The sequence below is a fragment of the Podarcis cretensis genome (assembly GCF_951804945.1).
Source record: "Podarcis cretensis genome assembly, chromosome: Z".
Lineage (NCBI taxonomy): Eukaryota > Metazoa > Chordata > Lepidosauria > Squamata > Lacertidae > Podarcis > Podarcis cretensis.
Window position 1 is genome coordinate 1,583,026 of NC_137184.1, and position 23,134 is coordinate 1,606,159.

Below are 23,134 nucleotides of genomic sequence, written 5' to 3' on the forward strand. Positions count from 1 at the left end.
ATTTGAAGCATCGGTGCTAAAATGTCGTGTACTTTCTTGCCTACCCCAGAGTCAGTGAGTTAAGTCCCTACTAGATAGGCCAACGATCCTATTTTAACGCAAGGCTGCAACAACGGACAGTGGCCTAGATGGGGCTGGATGCACTTCATACAAAGACAAAACTTGGTATTGGGCATGGAACTCAGCTTTGTTTTTTTTGTTTTTTTTGTTTTTAAATGATATATAAGGTTTCTAGCCCTTAAGGCTAGAAATGTGGATATCTGGCAGAACATTAGAAGGCAGGGCACATATTAGGAATGCTTCCCAGGAAGTAAGGAAGGCAAGACTTTCATGCATAGCCCTCCCCGCCCCCCTCCTTGGCAAAACCAGAATGAATCAGGCAAATTATGCTTGATTTGCATAACTGATGCAGGTTGAACCTGACATGGCTTCTTCAGAAGCCAGAGCTATGTCCCCTCCCTCCCTCCCTCCCTTCTTCTTTCTCTCTTTCTTGCTTTGATTAGCTTCACACTCCAGAACAAGGAGTGCCTAGGACTGTGGTGTAAACTGGGCAACAGGGGCTTCGGACACCAGTGATACCAGAAAAAAGGGAGGTCTCGGAAGGTGATGCCAGCTGCAGAAACTCAGCCAAGTTTTTCTTGAAAAAGAAGCAGATTGTTTTGTTTGTAGCATGTTGCAATTGTGCAAGTCTTGGCTAAAAATACCCTTCTAAAGAGCAGGCAGTCAAGATCAATATTTATTTAAGAAGAGAGGGAAAATTGGGGGGGGGGGATGTAAAGCACTTTTTAAATTGTAAAACCAATGTCTGTTTTGTTACCTACTTTTACTGTTGTGCTTTGTAAATGTCTTATTTGTGTAATAAATAAAGTTAACGCAAGTCGAAGTGCTGGCACTTACATCAAAGGAAACGGTGCAATTCCATTTTTCTTTTATTTCAGAAATGCTTCTGCAGCCCTAGAATTCCAAAGGCAGCCCGCCCCATCACCTTTGTTGAGAACACCGATGCTCGTGGCAAATGGGTTTCATTCTCCCCCTTTGCCAAACCAGTTATTAAAAACCGTCGCTTCTGAGCTCGCCGTTACAACAGCCAATTAATATCCAAGTGCAGGGGAAAGATCCACTGTAGCTTGTGGGTGGGTGTGCAACCGGTATATAATATGGTGTTGAGAGACGGCAAGGCAGCCTTTTGAGTTAATTCTTTTGTGCTCACAATATAGACTATAAAAAGCCTACCAGGTTGCACACCTTGTGGGAATATTATAGTAAATATAGGGTGATTATTTGCACAATTTCCTCTTAATGCCACTGATGAAGTGAGGGGTTTACATCTTATTTGGTTAGCAAAGGTAACAAAAAACTACCCTAATGGAGAAATTATAGGTGCAGAGTCCTTGAGCAGGGAAGCAGAAGGCTTCAACGGGAAGTCTGTTTCTCTGTTTTCCTTAATGAGGTTTACTCCTTTGGCTTGAAACCAATGATCTCGTCCCAACCTTTCCGACAGGTCCTAACAATCCAGTCATGTTCATCATCATCTGAGGGGGTGGGATGGGGGGGTGAGAAACAAAAGAAGCATCAATAATGAGTTAATTCAGACTGCCCTCCTTGCCTTATTGGGTGCCCCTTTTTGCCAAATGGACAAAGGTGCATTTAAAAGGTGTTACAATCAAAGATGTTCATTGTATTCCTGTGATATGGGGGGAACAGTTCATGTTAGATGCTGGTAAGCAATAAAAATGAGCACAGATCAGAGCCACAACAGTCCCTGAAACTTCTGAAGGTACAGGAAGGAAAAACACAGAAGAAAACAATTTCAGGTTATCACCAAACCTTTTTGACTCTTGTTACAATAAAAACAAAACCAGTATTTTGGGTGGCATGTAAAAATAGCTCACATATACAAGGTTTGTCGATTTGATATAATCTTTTTAAACTGCTCAATTCATTAATTTAAATCATTTTGCAGAGTGCCAAAATTTTGACACAGGTGCCTTTGTTTGGCATCCTCAAGCAAGTGCAAGATAATCTGATTAAATTGGCTTTCACCAACCTGGTGCCCCCAGATGTTTTGGACTACAAGTCCCATCAGCCCCAGCATTATACAGGTATGTTGGCTGGGGCTGATGAGAGTTGTAGTCCAAAACACCTGGAAGACACCAGTTGGCAAAGACTGGATTAAATCATTGAGATCTACCACACATTGTCAGAAGGAATATTTTAATTATTTTCATTCAAGAATTTTAAATTGGAAAGGCTTCAAAAAAGAAACTAGTGTCTTCAACACACCAATTGGGATTGTTACACACAGATTAATTGGGCTCATCCACACTTTTGCTTGGCCCGTATTTTGATAGTACTATGTACTGATTAATTCCTCTGAGTTCGAGAGCTTTTCTTGTCATTTTGTAGCTGTGCATTATGAAAATCAGATCTTACTGTGTGAGTGTCTGGAGGCGGTTGGAGGATGGATGGTGGCTAACAGATTGAGATTGAATCCTGACAAGACAGAAGTACTGTTTCTGGGGGACAGGAGGCGGGCAGGTGTGGAGGACTCCCTGGTCCTGAATGGGGTAACTGTGACCCTGAAGGACCAGGTGCGCAGCCTGGGAGTCATTTTGGACTCACAGCTGTCCATGGAGGCACAGGTTAAATCCGTGTCCAGGGCAGCTGTCTACCAGCTCCATCTGGTACGCAGGCTGAGACCCTATCTGCCTGTGGACTGCCTCGCCAGAGTGGTGCATGCTCTGGTTATCTCCCGCTTGGACTACTGCAATGCACTCTACGTGGGGCTACCTTTGAAGGTGACCCAGAAACTACAACTAATCCAGAATGCGGCAGCCAGACTGGTGACAGGGAGCGGCCGCCGAGACCATATAACACCGGTCTTGAAAGACCTACATTGGCTCCCAGTACGTTTCCGAGCACAATTCAAAGTGTTGGCGCTGACCTTTAAAGCCCTAAATGGCCTCGGTCCAGTATACCTGAAGGAGCGTCTCCACCCCCATCGTTCTACCCGGACACTGAGGTCCAGCACCGAGGGCCTTCTGGCGGTTCCCTCACTGCAAGAAGCCAAGTTACAGGGAACCAGGCAGAGGGCCTTCTCGGTAGTGGCGCCCTCCCTGTGGAATGCCCTCCCACCAGATGTCAAAGAGAACAACAACTACCAGACTTTTAGAAGACATCTGAAGGCAGCCCTGTTTAGGGATGCTTTTAATGTTTGATGTATCATGGTATTTTAATATTCTTTTGGAAGCCGCCCAGAGTGGCTGGGGAGGCCCAGCCAGATGGGCGGGGTATAAATAATAAATTATTATTATTATTATTATTACCTGGTGATTCAGATCTTCTTAGATGCACGGAAAACCTGAAAAGAGATTTTGCTTAACCAAGCTTCAATTCAGTGGGTAAGATCAGATTTTAGCAAGGAACAGTTACAGAATAACAAGAAAAGCTCTTGGACCAGGGTGGGTGGGGGGTGGGCAGGAATTAAATGGTACACAAATACTGAGTCAAGTAGAAGTGTGGATGACCCCACTGACCAAAGTGTTAGTTGACTGATCTGTTTAACCCATTAAAGGTTAAAGCCCTACTGTTAGCATAAAATTATACCACCATCCCAGATCTACTGGCACTTACCAGTAGGTCTTGTTGAAATCAGGGTTTTATTCTTCCCCTCCTCCTCTAAGAATGCTAGAGACAATATGTGTGACCTCATTCCTTGTTTCATCCAGTTATAAGCAGACCTTATTCTCATATTTGTGTGCAGCTGCAGCCAAACGCAATGCTAACGCTTCAGCTCAAAATGGGTTTTTTCCCCTGTTCCATCAATTTCAACAGGATTTGTTTTCAAATAAGCATGCTTAGCACTGCAGCCTAAGCCAAACACTGACATCCTAACCACCTTTGGGGCAAAAAGTTATTAAACGCAAGTTCGGTTGAAATTAATGGAAATAATGGTGCTCTCTTGCAGCCCCTGTTCATTTTAGCAGGATCAATCAGCATAATTGCCTAGCAGAATGCACCCTTTAAAAGTTGGCATTGGAGATTACGGTACATTTCCCTATCCAAACCTTTGCTCCCTACCCCCTTGTTTAAGTAAACCCCATACCACAGCAAGCTGAATCGTCTTAAATTACGGCACTATTTGCCACGTCAGCATTCTGCCCTTCCTGCCAGGAGGCTCAGGGCTATGCATATGGAGGCTTCTCCATTTCTTCTCTCTCCTACAGCCCAGTGAGGAAGGCCAGGCTGGGAGTGAAGGACTGGACCAAGGTCACCCAGTGAGCTTTGCAGCTGAGCCAGGGATCTGAAGCCAGGCTTCTGTGGGTGCTGCTACAATCAATCCACTGAACCACACTCCTTCAAAACCTCAGGGGCAAAGCACCCACTTTGCCTGCAAAAGCCCCAAGTTCAATCCCTGGCATCCCCAGGTAGGACTGGGAAAGACCTCCATCCGAAATCCTGGCAAGCCATTGCCGGTCACAGAACCACAGAATTGTGGAGTTGGAAGGAACCACAAGGGCTATCTAGTCCAATTCCTGCAATGCAGGCAACTTTTAGCCCAATGTGGGGCTCGAATCCATGATCCTGAGATCAAGAGTCTCATGCTATACCAGTCATTGTAGACAATACAGAGCTAAGATGAATGAATGGTTGGACTCAGTATAATACAGCTTCCTCCAAAATGGCTCAATTATTAAGTTGGGTGAAACATAGCATTGCTTTCTTTTCAAGTAAGGTACCTTCTCTGGCCTCCATGCTTGAAGGCGTTATTTGCAGGCATAAGACCTGATGCTCCCAGTTAGAAGATATTGAGTGGGAAAAGTCTCTTCTCAAGACCTAGCTAGCAGGACTCGTGGTCAGGGATGATAGGAGCTGCAGTCCAGCAACAGATGGGGAACCAAGGTTGAAAAACACTGGATTACTCAATCACTCAAGGGCTGCAAATCACAACTGAGGTTAAACTTGTCTTTCAACTGCTTTCCAGACAGCTTGTGTGCACTGGTGTTTATCTGTAAGATGTGGGGTATCGCAAACCAGAGACATGCTTCAGATTTGGTAGAACCTGGAAGGCAAAGATGTGTCACATTTAAAGCCTGGGGAGCTGTTTCAGTCACCACGAATGGGAATGGTTCTTGACTAGCCAAAATAATGGAACACAAGGCATTTTCCAAGCTCCTCTGTTCTTGTGGTAGGATAAGTCTGGCCTCTCTCAATCCAAGAGTTCTGGTGAGGATCTATAAAAAATGTCCATGTTCAGTACCAGTTAGAATACCAGCTGAGGAAGTCAACGAGGCTTGTGCCTTTGTCCTCCTGCAGGCACCTGACTAGCCACTGTGCAAAACAGAATGCTGGACCAAATGGGCCTTTGGGGGTCTCTTCTTAGAATCACAGAATTGTAGAGTTGGAAGGCTCATCTAGTCCAACCCTCTTGCAAGGCAGGAATCTCAACTAAACCATCCATGACAGATGGCCAGCCAACCTCTGCTTAAAAACCTCCAAGGAAGGAGAGTCCAAGACCTCCCAGGGGAGTCTGTTCTACTGTCGAACAGCTCCCACTGTCAGAAAGTTATTATCACATACACCTTTAAGTTCCAATGCCCATGTATTTGGAAGAGAATCCATGACCAAATCTGTGCTGAATGACTTGGGACCATGATACCACAGGTCTGCAGGGCCCTGGCAGCATGAGAAGAGGCTCAAACCTGTTGGAAACTAAAGAGTTAAAAGAGATGGGCTGAGCATACTACTTCTGCCACCCTAAAAGGAGGAGGCTGCCTGATAATCACTGTAGTTGCTGGGTATTTGAATCAGTGCAGCTGCAGCCTCTTCAGCAGTCACCCCTGAAACAAGACAAACTGGGTTTATTGTACTAAGCGAATGTTCAGGCTCCTCCTTGATTGTTCGTAATTGGCGGCCAGGGACTTAACAGCCTCTCGACCACCCTTTTTACACTTTACCTGACTGTGCAGCTAACAATTTAAATCACAGATGCCGATCTGGCTTGGCAGCAGCTGCTTGTTAACCACGCAGATCCCCTCGTGCCATCCCCGGCGGCTTCCATAACCCCACAACACCAGGGTGAGCATGGAGAGTTGTGTTTCATCCATATTTAAAGCAGAATTAAAGCCTGGAGTTTGATTAGTGCTCCCCAGACAGCAAGTTGTAATTACTTTTTTTTTCTTTTTGCAAAGGCAATTGTTGGGTTATATTAATGCGAACACCAAAGCACATCTTCACCTTCATATGTGATTTCCTCTGGGGTTTTTTATTTTTTTTTTTGGTTTTTTAAAATGTGGTAGTAGGGAGTCGGGGTGGGGAGAGAAAGAATACAAATACTCTTTAATCAACTGGAAATTATCACCCCGGCGCAATTAGGCAGCTCTCCACATTGTGGGTGAGAATCAAATCCACGCTTGCTCGTTTCATCTTTTAAAAGTTCTTTCATTCTCCATTGTCCCCTTTTTGGTGGCCCCAGTTCATGGTGAAGTAGAAATCCCTTAGATGGGGATGGGTGGGGGGCAGGGAAGGACTTCAGCATGTGAAGCAACAAAAGAAAGTTGCTCTCTGTAGAAAGGAGAAATGAGCCACCCAGGAACACTTAGCAATAAAAAGATAAAGCAATGGTGGATGTTCCAAGGCATTCTACACTAGCCCAGGAAGTATGACAGGTGTCAGCAGGCCAGGTGAAGATCTGCCCAGAATCCCTGGAAGCACCAGCTTTTCTTTGGGTCAGTTTTGTTTCCCAAAATCAAGCCATGGTCAAAGCACAATTTTGCAAGTAGGGCAGAAATGTCCCCTGCCTAATACCCTGGAGAGCTGCTGCCACTCAGCATTGACAATACTGAGCCAGATGGATCAATGGCCTGCCTTGAAATAAGGTAGGTTCATATCTCCTTATATTCTCTCTCCTACACCACCGACCATGGTGCCAGTTTCCAACTTCCTCGCCAATCCAAAACTCAATTTTTACCTTGGTCGCTTGCTGCCTGCAGTACTTTTCCACCCTTGGGCCTGGACATCTGGCCCCCAGAGGAGCTCAGGCTAACCTTGGGGATAAAAAGAAGGCCCCATGCTAGGGCGATCTTTGCAGCAGAGCACTTGCTCTGAATCAGTTCTCACGTGCATAAGAACAGCCCTCCTAGGCAGGACCATAGGTTCATCTAGTCCAGCATCTTGCTTTCCACAGTCACCAACCAGATCCTCCAGGAAGTTCACAAGCTAGGAATGAAAATTTATGATTGAAAGATCATATGATATGATATGCTATGGTATGATTGTATATGATCGCTTGTATGTTATGATTATGTGACTGTGTGATATGAATGTATGATATGATATGATTGTATGATATTCTGTTATATGGCAGTACAGTATGATATCCTGCTAACCTAGCAGTTTGAAAGCACGTCAAAGTGCAAGTAGATAAATAGGTACCACTCTGGAGGGAAGGTAAATGGCGTTTCTGTGCGCTGCTCTGGTTTGCCAGAAGCGGCTTAGTCTTGCTAGCCACATGACCCGGAAGCTGTCTGTGGAGGAACACCGGCTCCCTTGGCCTATAGAGTGAGATGAGTGCGCAACCCCAGAGTCATCCACGACTGGACCTAACGGTCAGGGGTCCCTTTACCTTACAGTATTATATATGACTGCATTATAGGACAATATCTGTGATATTATATTATTATATATGCTATGGTTGTAGGGTATAAGATTGAATAATATATATGATATAAATCTATTATATGATTGTACGATTGACTGACTGACTCTAAACAGTGCTCACTAATGGTTCCTAGTCATCCTGGGAGAAAGTGACAAGTCGGGTGCTGCAGGGTTCTGTCCTGGGCCTGCTGTTGCTCAGTGTCTTTATAAATGACTTGGATGAAGGAACTGAGGGGATGCTCATCCGACTTGCAGGTGACATCGTACTGGGAGGGATAGCTAATGCCGCAGAAGACAGAATTAGGATTCAAGATGACCTTAACAGACTGGAGAACTGGGCACAAGCTAACAAAATGAATTTCAACAGGGACAACTGCCACATTCTGCACTTAGGCATCTAGAACTAGCTGTACAAATATAAGATGGCAAATGCTGGCTTGTCATCAGTACATGTGAAAAGGAACACAACGTGATGCAGCGGCAAAAAAAAAAAAGGGGGGGGGGGAGAAAGCTAACCCTATTCTAGACTACATCAACAGAAGTACTGTATATTGTCCAGATCAAGGAAAGTAATAGCGCTGCTCTATTCTGCCTTGGTCAGAGTCTGACCACACCTGCAGTCCTGTGTCCAGTTCTGGGCACCACAATGTAAGGAGGATATTGACAAACTAGAACACGTGAAGAGGCGGGTGACCAAGTTGATCAAGGAATTCAGGCCTTATGAGGAATGGTGGAGGGAGTTGGGTATGTTTAGCCTGAATAAGAGCAGACTGAGGGTAGGCAGCCATCTTTAAATACCTAAAGAGTTGTCAAGTAAGATGGAGCAAGTTTATAATAATAATAATAATAATAATTTATTATTTATACCCCGCCCATCTGGCTGGGCCTCCCCAGCCACTCTGGGCGGCTTCCAAAAGAATATTAAAATACTATGATACATCAAACATTAAAAGCATCCCTGAACAGGGCTGCCTTCAGATGTCTTCTAAAAGTCTGGTAGTTGTTGTTCTCTTTGACATCTGGTGGGAGGGCATTCCACAAGGAGGGCGCCACTACCGAAAAGGCCCTCTGCCTGGTTCCCTGTAACTTGGCTTCTCGCAGTGAGGGAACCGCCAGAAGGCCCTTGGTGCTGGACCTCAGTGTCCGGGTAGAACGATGGGGGTGGAGACGCTCCTTCAGGTATACTGGACCGAGGCCGTTTAGGGCTTTAAAGGTCAGCACCAACACTTTGAATTGTGCTCGGAAACGTACTGGGAGCCAATGTAGGTCTTTCAAGACCGGTGTTATATGGTCTCGGTGGCCGCTCCCTGTCACCAGTCTGGCTGCTGCGTTCTGGATTAGTTGTAGTTTCCGGGTCACCTTCAAAGGTAGCCCCACGTAGAGTGCATTGCAGTAATCCAAGCGGGAGATAACCAGAGCATGCACCACTCTGGCGAGGCAGTCCACAGGCAGATAGGGTCTCAGCCTGCGTACCAGATGGAGCTGGTACACAGCTGCCCTGGACACGGATTTAACCTGTGCCTCCATGGACAGCTGTGAGTCCAAAATGACTCCCAGGCTGCGCACCTGGTCCTTCAGGGGCACAGTTACCCCATTCAGGACCAGGGAGTCCTCCACACCTGCCCGCCTCCTGTCCCCCAGAAACAGTACTTCTGTCTTGTCAGGATTCAATCTCAATCTGTTAGCCGCCATCCATCCTCCAACCGCCTCCAGACACTCACACAGGACCTTCACCGCCTTCACTGGTTCTGATTTGAAAGAGAGGTAGAGCTGGGTATCATCCGCATACTGATGAACACCCAGCCCAAACCCCCTGATGATCTCTCCCAGCGGCTGCATGTAAATGTTGAAAAGCATGGGGGAGAGGACAGAACCCTGAGGCACCCCACAAGTGAGAGCCCAGGGGTCTGAACACTCATCCCCCACCACCACTTTCTGAACACGGCCCAGGAGGAAGGAGCGGAACCACTGTAGGACAGTGCCCCCAGCTCCCAGCCCCTCAAGACGGTCCAGAAGGATGTTATGGTCGATGGTATCAAACGCCGCTGAGAGATCCAGCAGAACTAGGAAACAGCTCTCACCTTTGTCCCTAGCCCGCCGGAGATCATCAACCAGTGCGACCAAGGCAGTTTCAGTCCCATGATGAGGCCTGAATCCCGACTGGAAGGGATCCAAATGGTCCGCTTCTTCCAGGCGTGCCTGGAGTTGTTCAGCAACCACTCGCTCAATCACCTTGCCCAAGAATGGAAGATTTGAGACTGGGCGATAGCTGGCCATCGTGGCCGCATCTAAAGATGGTTTTTTAAGAAGTGGTTTGATAACCGCCTCTTTCAGCGGGTCTGGGAAAGCTCCCTCATGGAGGGAAGCATTCACCACCCCACGAAGCCCATCGCCCAGTCCTTCCCGGCTAGCTTTTATAAGCCAGGATGGGCAAGGATCAGGGAGACAGGTGGTTGGTTTCACTCGTCCAAGCAGCCTGTCCACATCCTCGGAGGTAACAGATTGGAATTGATCCCATGCAATTTGACTAGACAGGACTCTAGCACTCTCCCGCCCCGGCCCTGCTCCCACGGTGGCGTCTACCTCTTTCCGAATCTGAGCGACTTTATCTGCAAAAAACTTTGCAAAATCATTGCAGGAGATCATGTGGCCCGTACTGGGCCCCGATGTAGCAGGTGGTTCCGCTAAATTGCGGACCACCTGAAAAAGTCTCCTGCTGCTGTTTTCTGCAGATGCAATAGAGGCGGTGAAGAAAGTCTTCTTCGCCGTCGCTACCGCCACTTGGTAGGCTCGACATTGAGCTCTAACCTGTGTCCGGTCAGCTTCAGAATGAGTTATCCGCCACCGGCGCTCTAGCCGTCTCAACGATTGTTTCATTGCCCTCAGATCCGTGGAAAACCACGGGGCTCTACGGGCTCCATGCAATCGGAGAGGGCGCTTCGGAGCCAAACAGTCAATAGCCCTGGTTAACTCCACATTCCAGCGGGCCACCAGGGAATCAGCTGAAAGGCCATCAACATGGGATAAAGCATCCCCTACCACTCTCTGGAAACCATTTGGATCCATTAAGTGGCGGGGGCGGACCATCCGAATCGGTCCCACCTCCCTGCAGAGGGGAAGGGTCGCGGAGAAGTCCAGTTGCACCAGGAAGTGATCTGACCATGGCACTTCTTTTGTTTCACTTTTAGTTAGTGTCAGGTCTCTTACTCTGGAGCGTGACACCCAAACAAGTTACAAGAAAGGAGATTCTGCCTAAACAGCAGGAAGACCTTTTGACAGTTTAAGAGCTGTTCAACAGTGGAACAGACTCCCTCAGGAGGGGGTGGACTCTCTTTTCTTTGGAGGTTTTTAAGCAGAGATTGGATGCTATCTGTCATGGGTGCTTTAGTTGAGATTCTGCATTGCAGGGGATTGGACTAGATAACCCTCAGGTTCCCTTCCAGTTCTATGAGTCTATGAGATGATTTGGAGTGGTACACTGCCTCTGAAACTGGGGGTTTTATCTAGCCATCATTTCCAAATTCTGTGGTCAGACCTCCATGAGTCTGTCAAATTCCCTTTTAAAACCATTTAAGCTTGGGGTCATTACCACACCTTGTGGCTGTAAAGTTTGTAAGTTAATGATGCACTTTATGAAGAAGGTCTTTTGTTGTGGCTGTCTCTCCTGAACTGAATGGCAAGCAATTCAACTGAGTGACTTCCTAAGCTATACTGTTATGGGGGGAAGGATGGAAAAGATACATTTCTCTGCTCCACGTATTAATTAACAAACCTCAATCATGTCCCCTCCCCCTTAACACTACTTGGGTTTTTTTCTTAATTAAGAAGTCTGCAGAACTCTACCTCTTCCCTAAGCTGCCCTTAGTCCTTGCACTATTAAGAAACGGTGGGGCCCCATGTGTGGCTTGCTCTTATAAGAGAAATGGGGTAAATGCGATCTGTACGAACCTGTAAAAATCCAGGAACTTCCCTGTCCCAGAAAGCATTTAAAAGCAAAATGCAAAATAGTGCATTTTTAAATAGTGATTTTGGGAAATGTCCTGTGAAACTTCTTCACACTGGAGAAGCATGAAGACGCTTCTCCAGCCCAGGGCCATGCGTACTCATGGAACCCCTCATGGAACCCCCCCACCCACTATACTCCACTGCAACTTGGCTGACAAGCGGAAACTTTAAAATACTCAATTAACCTTCACCCCATAATGCTTTACTCTCTCATTTCCATTTAACTCATACAATTCCAAATTGCCCATTAAAAGGAAATTCCCAGCCTAGATGACATTTTTTACACTTGTTAATGTTACACGGCACAGTTGCCCACAAGCTGTAAAGCAGCATGCATCACAATCTTCTCAGCATCTGCACTGGGAGAGCTAAAACCCAAACACTCCCTGTTATTCTTCGCAAGCCGAGGATTGGAACTTAAACCTATGCAGGTTTCATAGCAGCAATTGTTTTAAGGTCTGGAAACCGGGAGAATTCAGATCTTGCCATCTTGCCCAGGACAGACTCTTGGTCAACTGTGATTGGCAGCCGCTCCCCACGGTGTCAGGCTGAGGTTGTTCCCAGCCCTGTTACCCAGTATCTTCGTCAACATTATCATCATCATTTACAAACCACTTAATATGCAAACTCCCTAAGCAGTTTACATGAAACGCAGAAAGATAATTAAAAGAAGAATGTATGTACAACATTTAAAGCCAAAGGTACAAAGGAATACATCATTAAACCAGAGACGCTATCAATAAAACATTGAGTTAAATACTGATAAATAATAGAACAGAACAATGTGATGAATTTTATAGGGTCGGGAATGCTTGTTTAAAGAGATGTGTCTTCAGGAGGTGTGTAAAGCTTGCCACTGTTTCTGCTTCATGAACAGCACATGGGTGTTCTAGAGAATGGGTGGAATTCTGAGCACAGGCCATCTTGACTGGGGTGGATGAGAGTCCAACAACAGGTTGGGAGTCCACAGGTCCCCACTCTTGTTATTTAAAACATAAAACCAGCACCAGAATTTTGGGGGCTCTCAGACAAAGCATCCCCTGTGGAACCCCTTAACCTAGAAGGTGCCTGCTTCGAAGAGATCTCTATGGATTTTTTTGGGAAATGGTGGGTGGCTATCACCTCTATGATACACACTGGAAGTGTGGTGGGGAGATGCTTAAATTCCTCCCCTCCACATCTCCCCAGGGAGGCCTGCTTTGAAAATGGCTCAAATATATGTATTGCCAGGAAGATGAGCCCACAGGGCAGGGATGGGGAGCCTCTGGCCTTCCAGATGTTGCTGAATTACAATTTCTATCAGCTCCTGAATGCATATTCAGTGGCCACATGTGTTGGGAGTCAGTTCAGCAACATTGCCATAGGAGATGAGTAGAAAAGATGGCCAGGAGAGAAAGTTACAGGTGCTGTTATTTATTTAGAATCTTTGTATCTGACTTTCTATCCCCAGGAATCTCTTAGAAGTGCCTCACAAAAGGTTCTAACAATAAAAATCACTGTTAAGTTTGACATCAGGAACTGATATGCTGGTGCCAGGATTATTCAGGTGGCATTGCCTGCCCTCATCACTGAGCTTGTCCTTCAGTCTGTGCCTACTAGCAGCACTAAGGTCCTCTGGGGCAATGGAGTGGTGCTCAGCCCACAATGGAGACTAGCCTTCCCTTGCTGGCTGTTGCCAAGAGACAGCTCCCAAAGATGTATTTTAAGGCAAGACAAGAGGAGATCAAATGCGGGGTGTCTGTTCCCCCAGTTCAGGAAGGCGGGAGCTTAGAGAGAACTGTTGCTTCAGCAGGGAGCTCTGACAATGGGCCAAGACAAAGTAAAGGGAGTTCTTCCTACTAATGAAACTTTCTTTAAATCCTAGGAGTAGATAGATTTTTTGCATTCATATATTTATATGGTACAACTCCATGGTCATTTTTTAAAACTCAGGAGATGCTTAATCAGCATGCTTAGATGGGCTGTGATCTTAAATATTGCTTTGTTTCTTATATACAATGCTCTGCATTTAGAAAAATTACAAAAAAGGTTCCATTTCTGGTTAAAGGGTTTCAAGTTACCCCTGCTGAGCCTTGGAGAAATGCTGGCAGTTGGAGCAGGGAGTTCTGTGTGGAAGGTCTGAAGCTCTTGTCATTGCTATAAGGTCAGCCATTAATCTCTCATGTAGTGACTGGGCAGTATGGCCCAGGATGCAGGGTGTTCAACAGCAGCTTTCACCAAACTGGTGCCCCTCAGCTGCTTTGGACTTTAAACTTGTAGTCCAAGATGCCCAACCTGGCTGGGCCTGCTGGGAGCTGTAGTCCAAAACCTGTAGTCCCAGGTTCAATCTCCAGCATCTCCAATGAAAGCCAGTGTAACACAATGGTTAGAGTGCTGGACTAGGGCCTGGAAGACGAGGGTTCGAATTCCCACTTGGCCAGGCACACACTCTCAGCCTAAGCTACCTCACAGGGTTATTGTGGGGATAAAATAGGGAGGGTACTTAGAAGAGTGTGGTGTTTATGCCACCTTGAAGTCTTTGGAGAAAGGGTGGGATATAAATCAAATAATAAATAAATACAGGATCAGCAGTAAGAAATGGGAGAGACCTTTATCTGCCTGAGGCTCTAGAGAGCCACTGCCAGTCACAGCAATGGGCAATAAAGCAGCTGCCCACATCCCAAAACCACCAAGCGGCGCTTCCAAGCATTAGGTTTATGCATTGAACTGTATGGCAATATTTTTGACATTCCCAGCCCAAGCAGAAAAATGATCAATAAATGGGCAGCAAACTATAGCATGTTAAAAACAAGAACAACCCACGTCCCATCTACCTCTCCTCTGCTCACGTAGCTATGTGATGGAAAACCAGCAAAACAATTGGCACAATTTGGTTTTGTTCTATGCTCAGGAGCAGAGACTAAAAGTGCTCACAATTAATTTCTGCAAAAGCTGAACATTCTTGCAAACAGGTCTGGCGCCCGTTCCTTTGAAGAATACACTGATTACCAACAATTTCTCAGGGCCTGCCACAAACATTATGTCTTTTGTCATGTGAAAAAAAAAAGCAAAATCAACCATCTGGCAAATGCCCCAGAGCTAAAATCTTTCACACGGCTTGTAATTCACAATGATTATATATACAAAAGCAAGAGTTATAGTATAGCATATTTTTTTAAAAAAAAATCAAATAAAAATAAGCAGTGAAGAACTTGAGGTGATTGATCAAAAACCCAGTGTATTTCATTTGCAAAGTGTCTAAATAACCATATTTATTTTTTTGTTTTTTAATGCATTCCTTTTTTTCATTCCTGGAGAGCTGTCAAAGGAGTTCACATTTGCAGGAGTCGGACCTCCTCTGAATTTGGAACAGCAATGAAGAAAAAAGGCAACTGGCATATAAATGACTAAATTGTCCTGTGTTTCAAGGGCCACTTCGCACGCTCTGCTTTCTAAAGGCACAGGTGTGCTCTCAGGAGCCGCTGGAGGGAGGGGAGGCATGTGCCAGTGCAGGCAAGGCAGGAACAAGGGCTCAGCCTTCGTGCCGCCTATGCTTGGGACTGAAAGGCCTGTAGTGTGCAGTTTGCAGTTATGTGCAAACTGGACCAACATGGGAGGGTGAGAGAAAGTAGCATGATGGAAGGACATTCACACATGATCTTGGTCGGAGCCATTGCAACAGCAGATGCTCTTTTTACAAGAAGGGTCATATTTAAGCTGCAGAGCTTTGCCTGGAGAAGGTCCCAGGTTCAGCCCCCCAGCTACTCTTCGGGTAGGGCTGGGAATGGGACTTCCTGGGCACCTTGGAAATCAGCTTCTAGTCAGTTAGCAATTGATGGACTGGTGGTCTGACCGTGTACGAGGCAGCTTCCCATACACCTTTCAGGCTTTCAGGTATGTAGGCTCTGAGATTCTCATACACTCTTCACTCCAAAAAGCCTCTTTACCTCAGCCTCTGATTCTTCCACCGATCACCTTCACAGGCTCCCGTTTCTCAAGCACAATGCTTCCTCAGCCACCATCCCAGCATGTTCTGCATTGCCACTTAGCTGCATCCTGTTACCAACAACCTCTCAATTTTCTGACTCTGCCCTTCTTCCTGACACCAATACCCAGATCCTTCTGTCCTGAATTCCTCTGCAACTTTGTTTTTCATCCTGACCTAACAAACCTCCTATGGCTCTCGTAGGAGCTGAGCTGCATTGCTTGGTCAGCAGTCAAAATATTGAACGTTCTTCCCCAGATGCTAGAATATTTGTGAACATTCTGTGACCTCAAAGTATTTATCACACTCTGGCTTCTGCCATTAGCAAAGGGACCTAAGGCCACTGAGAGGCTGCACGTGCTGCCTCCCAGGAAAAACATTAAGGAATGGAGCGAAGCCTGGCCTTGCCAATCAGCCAAAGCAGCAGCTATAGGGAAACTGCTTCCTGCTCCTCTCCATTTGCCTTTCTTTGTTTTTCTGGTTTGTAAGCCTTATGGCAGGGCTTGTCTTTCCCTTCTCCCTGCCTTTGTTTTAGTGATGTGACCTGCTTTGGGAGACAGTAATGGATTGAAAAGCAGAACAAAAATATAGCAAATAATGAAACCCATCTATCTACCTATATATGATGGTACTGAGCAGCAGTGAAGACCCATTCAGGACTTGTTTCCCCCTCTTTAGAATCTCACTTCTCACCTTTGCAGGGTCTCCTATCCCAATGTTTGTGATCTCAAGTTGGCAGAGGAAAGAGGAAGAAAGTATGAGGCTAAGAAAAAGCTGATCTGATCTCGAGCCCAGCTCTTTAGGAAAACGGCATAATTTAAGCAAGCCCACCAGGGTTTTGCCAAAGGTTTCTGAATGTTTCCTGCCATCTGCTTTTGATGCTTCCAAGACCTGGCCAGCAGCCTGACGGGGTTTTCCTGCCTTTCCTGTAAAGAAGCAGTCCTGGATCTGTTCCCTCTCGCTCCCGACCACTTCCTTGGCTTCTTTCGCACACAGTCTGGCTATTTACCCGCCTATTTTGTCACCTCTGTGGCCTTGAGCCTTGAACGACTTCTCTTGGGGCTACTGGAGTTCCTCTGATGTCAGGCAAGCCCTGGCTCTTTCAATTGTGTTGGTGCCCTTAAAGGAAGGGATGGACTCCTGAGCTGCATCCCATCTTCACACCCATGTCCTCAAAGCAAAAAGAGCCTGGGGGCCCTCCTGGACACTCGGCAGACAATTGCTTTGCAAAACGGGACATATACAATGGGCCATTTAATCGGGGCTGATACTGTTGTAAGTTTATAGTAATAAAGTGTAACAAAGGAGAGTTCAAAGCGGAGATTAAAAAAAAAAAGGAATTCCTAGGCGTTCCCGCCTGGGTTGATCTGTCTAGGTTCCTGTGTTTTTGGAAAGCGTGTGCTTATCATATGCATCAGCAGAGCCACCGCATTCCAGTATTTTGGGCTAGTGCCACCAGGAGCCATTTAGATCTGCTCGTGCTTAGCAGCTAGAAGTAGAGATTACGCCACAAACTCCACACTTATTCCCTGCTCCCTGCCTCACCCACTACAAAGGCCACTAAGATAAGGTTACCAGATTTTTTTCAATGAATCCGGGGACACTTTTCAACCTCAATAGGAATGACAGGATTTTGTATGGGGACTGATTTGTAAATCCGGGGACTGCCCCCAGGAAACGGGGACATCTGGTAACCTTACACTAACAGCCGTGTGGTGTAGTGAGTAGAGACCCAGGCTCAAACCTTTGCTTAGCCATGAAGCTAAAGGAAACCCTTTAAGTCAAGCCTAGCATCTGGGAGGCTGTTGAGAAAATAATGGGGACCCCTTATATGGTTTCCTAAGCAACTGGTCTCCTGCCAACCAGTTCGAAAGCACGGCAAAGCGCAAGTAGATAAATAGGTACCGCTCCAGCAGGAAGGTAAACGGCATTTCCGTGCGCTGCTCTGGTTTTGGTGTTCCGTTGTGCCAGAAGCAGCTTAGTCATGCTGGCCACATGACCCAGAAAAACTGTCTGCGGAAACGGACAAATGCCAGCTCCCTCAGCCTGTAAAGCGAGATGAGTGCCACAACTCCAGAGTCGTTTGCGACTGGACTTAATTATCAGGGGTCACTTTACCTTTACCTTTAAGCAACTGGTGGGGGGCAAGATGCAAAAGTTAAAAAATAAAATCCTGCCGTGAGTGTTTCCTGGTTTGTGGCAAACTACAGCTTGACAAAATGTCAGAATGGTTAAACTATGGGGGTGTAAGGGTGTGGGTGTTTTAAAACCGTAGACCTTGGTTTGTTCCCTAATTCAAAAGGAATTGAAAGATAGCAGGAAATCCTAAATATATTAACACTGCATACAACTTTTTTTTTTTACCCTGTACCATTATGCCTTATCTGGAAAATTTAACAGTATTCTTCTCCTCAGCCTTATGAGAAAAACAATCCTTTACTCACTCTCCAAATTATTAATTCAAACTCAACCATAACATTGAACAGGAGATTGAAAAACTATAACATACATTACTTATTATTTATTAATTTATTGCTCTTATTAGTTGTTTTCTTTATAAGTGGTAACCCAAAGAGATTTACAAAATAATGTATTAGGGATGCATCCTCTAGATTGGCAATACTGAATGAAGCTTATCTGTTTCTTCATAAATAAATATTGTATTTGTGCTTGCTTACTCCTTAAATAACAAGCCAATTTTGCCATAAGAGCATATTCCCAGACTTTTTCATGCCAATCAATTACTGGGGGTATAGATGATTGTCTTCACTTCTTTGCATAAATTACTGTATATGCTGTTAACATATACAGAACAAATTCCTTCTGTTGTGGCCTTCCTGACTCTTACATAATTTAATAAAAGCAGAACAGGATGATGGGGAATTTCATATCCTAAAATTTCAATAATTTTTTACTTCTAATTCCCTCCCCTTCCCTAACCAACTAGACTACAAGAAAATATGGCCACCATGTCTTTGTAGTTCCAGCCTGACCTCTTATCTTGAAGTTCAAGAAAGAAGTGTGAAGAGCAGCAGGAAGCTGTAAAGTAGAGTGCAACCTAAGACACATTGGTCTAACAAGAAGAGATGTAGAGCCGGCTGTCTTAAAACCCATGTGCTCAAACGTCCAACAAACCATATGTTCCTTTACCTGCTCTTTACTCTGTATCAAATTTAACTGGTTTGTTGTTTTGTTTTGTTTTTGCTTTTATATGCCTTTTATATTTCATTATTAGTTTCTCAAATTCAGTTTGTTCTTGTATGAGCCTTCCACCAGGGCCAGCTCACTCACGAGGCAAGGTGGGGCAACTGCCTTGGGTGTCAGGACCCATAGGTGCAGCAGATCCGGCCTTCAAGGAACACATCACCTGCTACCACACACTCCTTGCAGGCTGGATCTGCTACCTCCTTAGCAGCACACCCGTCTTCAATGCTGCCTCTGCAGCAGCCCAGTGAACAGGAGACGCTGTTGGTCTCCTCCCACCCCTAGGGAAGAAATGGTGGGAGCTGCCCTCTGGGGTCTCCTGGACTTTGCACCTGCCAAGCGTGATTCTGAGCAGGCCCCTTTCTGCCCTGCAACAGCCTGTGATTCCCATCTCAACCGCCAGATAAGGTTGATCGCCTTGTTCCTGATGCAGATCCTCACTCACCCCTTCTTCCCTGGTGGGGGGTTTGCATCAGGTGCCAAAATGTTTTGGGCCAGCCTTGCCTTCCACTGAGTCTGATATTGCTGCACACATGATCTGTTCATAAAATGGCAGAATTCTATTTTGCAATTTCCTCTTAATTTCTAAGAAAGAAATAACTGAACCCTAAATTATATATTGCATGCTCCCAAGGTCACCCCACCCATTTCCATAACTGACATCTTTGTTGCAAGTCCTGTGTCAGGGAAGAGTTAGAAGTTTCCAGTTTCTCAGAGGGAGAAAGCATTCCCCCAGGGGGGGAGGAGAGCAGTGAATCTAATAGAAGAGAACAGGAGGAACAACAGGGAGGGACCGGCTGTTCCCAGGAAAGGCAAGGCTTAAGTTCTAGCTCAGATTGGGAGGAGGGGAGATACAGGCCAGCTCTAGCCAGGTTAGAAAAAAGAGCGGGGAAACAAAGGGAAGGGCGCGTTCGACATTTTGAGAGTGGCTGGTCATGGAGAAGCAGAGCTCAGAAGGTATCTGAAAGAAGTGACTCTGAGGAATAATATTTAAGAACCGTTTATAAGATTGTTTTGTTAATACGCAATAAAAAGTTTTATAAAAGAACAAGAAGCGTTTGTGTGGTGATCTGAAGAGGACAACGACCAGGCCTGACATCCTGAATCCTTTTAACTGAAATTGCATCTGATGGTGAAGGTTTAGGATTCAATAACTAGACCATTAGAAGTACATAGTAAGCACACAAATATTGTATTGCTGATCTGATTGACAAAGCCATACCTGCATTCCTCAGAAACCGGTGGTGGTAATCAACAACCACTCTGGTTTTGGGGTTATAGAAGCCATCACCACAGTCATAGCAGCCTGCTGGGATGACCCGAGGAGGATCCAGATTTGTAAGCTGGGAAATGCCTTAAAATTGAAAACAGGCTGATATCAGCATATGAAGAAGTCACTTAAAATATCCAGGTCTTTAAGGAGAATAGCCAATAAATAATCATTTATATTGGGGGATATGATATCATCTTGATCCAAAGCTTCAAGGGACTCCCATGTACATGCCTTGTAAGCAAAGGCTATGCATTCATTTTAATACTGAAGAAAAGCCCTCTGCATCCCACCTAGGCATCAGATCTGTGGGATCAGGGCACAACAGCCAATGAAAACACAGCAGTAGATGACAGCAGCCAACGTGGGCAGTGGAACCAGGTATGGGAGCAAATAGCAACGAAGAGGAAGGAAGCAGCAGCTATTTATTTGGTTAGCTGCTGCCAACCCCAGCAGGTTGGGGGGTGGGTCTGAAGTGGCCCAAGGGCCACCTATTGAGGCTTCTTCTTCTTAGAAAGTTGTCCCTCTCAATTAATGCAGTTGGTCTGTTACATCAAAAAGCTGAAAAAAGGCAGTACCTGCTGGCTTCAGACCTCTGCAGATTTCTGTATAAAACCTTCTGTCATAGCCATCACAATAATGCCATTTGTTGTCTTCATACTCCAGTCCATCTGCAAAAGTATATTTCCCCTGCAATGGAAAGTTTGGGGTTAAGGACAGCTCTACTGGATAAAGAACAGAGCATGTTGCTTCCCCACAGTGATCAACCAGATGCCACTGGGAAGCCCACAAACAGCGGATGGTCTATGAACACACCAGAGAACATGGAGACTCTGTTTTGCTCTCAAGGGTAATGGGGTGCTGATAGATGTACCTAGGAATGTTAGAGTATACCTCCTGGATCAGATCAGATTGATTAGAAGTTGTTTTAAATTGCTTTTAATATTTCATTTAGTGCCTACCACTGGGCCTTAGGGTGAGGGGAAGGCAATGAAAAATAGAAATGGGAGCTTGAAATAACATAATAAAACAGCAAATTAAAACAAACCAGCAAATGGATGCTGGCCTAGCTGGCCTAGCCTCTGAGGAGAGGAGCAGCTGCAGTATGGCCTCTGAAATGGATATCAGTTGAAAGGCAGGATTGCCTTCCCCAGTCTGAGGAACCAATGAAGTTGTTTTGACCTGCAGCACCCATCAACCCCACCTGTGGTGGCCAGGAGTCCAACTTGAATAAAATATTGGGGGAGCAGGTAAGCCCTGTCCCACACAACTGATCACATGATGTGGCACATGCATACATTTGAATGGAAATGCCCATCGATTGGGGGGAGGGGAGGCTCCAGTATTTTTTGGGGGGGGGAGGTGAAGGGACCTTGGCCTGTAGGAGTTGGCTCCTCTGGTGGTGACTGAGGCTGAATAGCCCCTGAGGCTGAAGGGCATTGCGATAGGGAAGAGTGCTTCAGATGTACATTTACAGATAGGTAGCCGTGTTGGTCTGCCATAGTCAAAACAAAATAAAAAAATTCCTTCCAGTAGCACCTTAAAGACCAACTAAGTTAGTTCTTGGTATGAGCTTTCGTGTGCATGCACACGAAAGCTCATACCAAGAACTAACTTGTCAGATGTACATTTATGTGCTGTATACCTCTATGGATATTCCATTTTCCCATGTCCCTTCATATTTGCTTCCTCCAGGGAAATGCAAAACACCTTTGCCGTGAAACATCCCATCTTTCATTTCGCCTACATACTTCGTTTCTGTTGGGAGGGTGTAAGAGCCCTTGCCCTCCAACCTGCAGAAAAGTCCACAGGGAGAATACAATTTAACACAACCAACAAAGGGTTCAGACTGTTCAGATTAGGAGTCCCAACATGCACACCTAAGGGGGTGGTGGTAATAAGATTGTTCATTCTGCACCACTTTTCTATCAAAACATCCAGAGTGTTTTTCAGCTTTTTTTAAAAAAAAAGTGTGGGAGAGGTAATCATAAAACAGTAAATAAAAGAAGCAGCAGCAGCAAGAAGTCTGAGCAGCTGAAACCAACTGTCACGGGAGAATAAATAATATTGGGTGATATCTAACTCAGTCATACTCAGAGTAGACCCACTGATGTCGTTAAAAGAATTGCCATTTTTTTAGTGAAATCTAGTATTAGTCATACTCAGAAAAGTTATCTATGGAAATGCATGGATATCAATGGGTCTACTCTGAGAATGACCAATACTGGATATCGTTCACACATGGCATTTTAAAAAACAGGATAAAACCGTTTACATGTATGTAATATTTTGATTAGCACAGGAGGGGGCTCATTCACGTAAGGTATTTTGCTTAACAGACACGGGAAACGCGTTCACACATAGTTTTTTTTAACACGGTCACGGGGGGGGGTCCGCTCACATGTTGTTTTTAACATGGACACAAGGAAAAACCCGTTCACTTGTTTTGTTTTTAAAACAAACACGGGTGGGGAAACCGTTCAGATGTAGTTGTTGGTTTTTTTAACACACAGGAAAAACCGTTCGCATATAGTACTTTTTTTAGCACGACACGCGAAAAAACCCTTCACACGTAGTGTTTCCCCCCCCCCCAACACGGGAGTCATTACTCGCCCGCCCGCTCTGCCTCCCTCCCGACCTGCCGTTGACGCGCTCCCCTCGGTAGTAGCTGCCGGTGTACTCCATGCCCGGCCACCCGCGCCCAGGTAGGCCAGGCCTGGCTGTTGGAGCGCAGGCCCCGGCAAACTGCGGTTGCTACAGCAACGAGCCGCCGGCCAGGCGGGCGGGCGGGGGGGAGGAGCGAGAAGAGTGACAAGCGGACCAACCCTCCGCGAGAAGGAGCTCTTTTAGCCACGCCCCCTGGATCCCTCCTCTGAGGCGGGAAGGCTAAATGCGCATGCCCAAATCCTCCTCCTGTTCGCATACATACATACATAGACGGAGAGAGTGGCGGTGACGGGAAGGAGGTGGCGGGCGTTAGGCGCATGCGCGTATCCCAGGTATAACGTGCTCTCGGGCGGCGAGAAGGCGCA

The 23,134-nt window shown here is 45.9% G+C and overlaps 1 protein-coding gene and 1 long non-coding RNA gene across 3 annotated transcripts in view; one reads left to right on the forward strand and one right to left on the reverse strand.

The window, feature by feature from the left end:
* Positions 1–906: 906 nt before the first annotated feature.
* On the reverse strand, positions 907–23,088 carry MORN5 (MORN repeat containing 5; the record flags this gene model as incomplete). 2 transcript variants are annotated; one of them, XM_079962262.1, is made up of 5 exons in its annotated part: positions 907–1,532; positions 20,055–20,186; positions 20,681–20,792; positions 21,748–21,895; positions 22,741–22,897. In XM_079962262.1, 5 exons carry the CDS (start codon positions 22,785–22,787, stop codon positions 1,453–1,455), a joined length of 519 nt encoding a protein of 172 aa, XP_079818388.1. In that variant the 3' UTR covers positions 907–1,452. The 2 variants fall into 2 exon arrangements, with proteins under 2 accessions (XP_079818388.1, XP_079818387.1); XM_079962261.1 differs by lacking the exon at positions 21,748–21,895 and having other exon boundaries at positions 22,741–23,088.
* The window catches only part of LOC307207974, a 99,028-nt gene continuing 77,432 nt past the window's right edge, over positions 1,539–23,134 (forward strand). Inside the window, exons 1-2 of the long non-coding RNA XR_013834909.1 lie at positions 1,539–2,442; positions 3,339–7,524. This is a non-coding gene — a long non-coding RNA (uncharacterized lncRNA). The remainder of the gene's footprint in view (positions 2,443–3,338; positions 7,525–23,134) is intronic.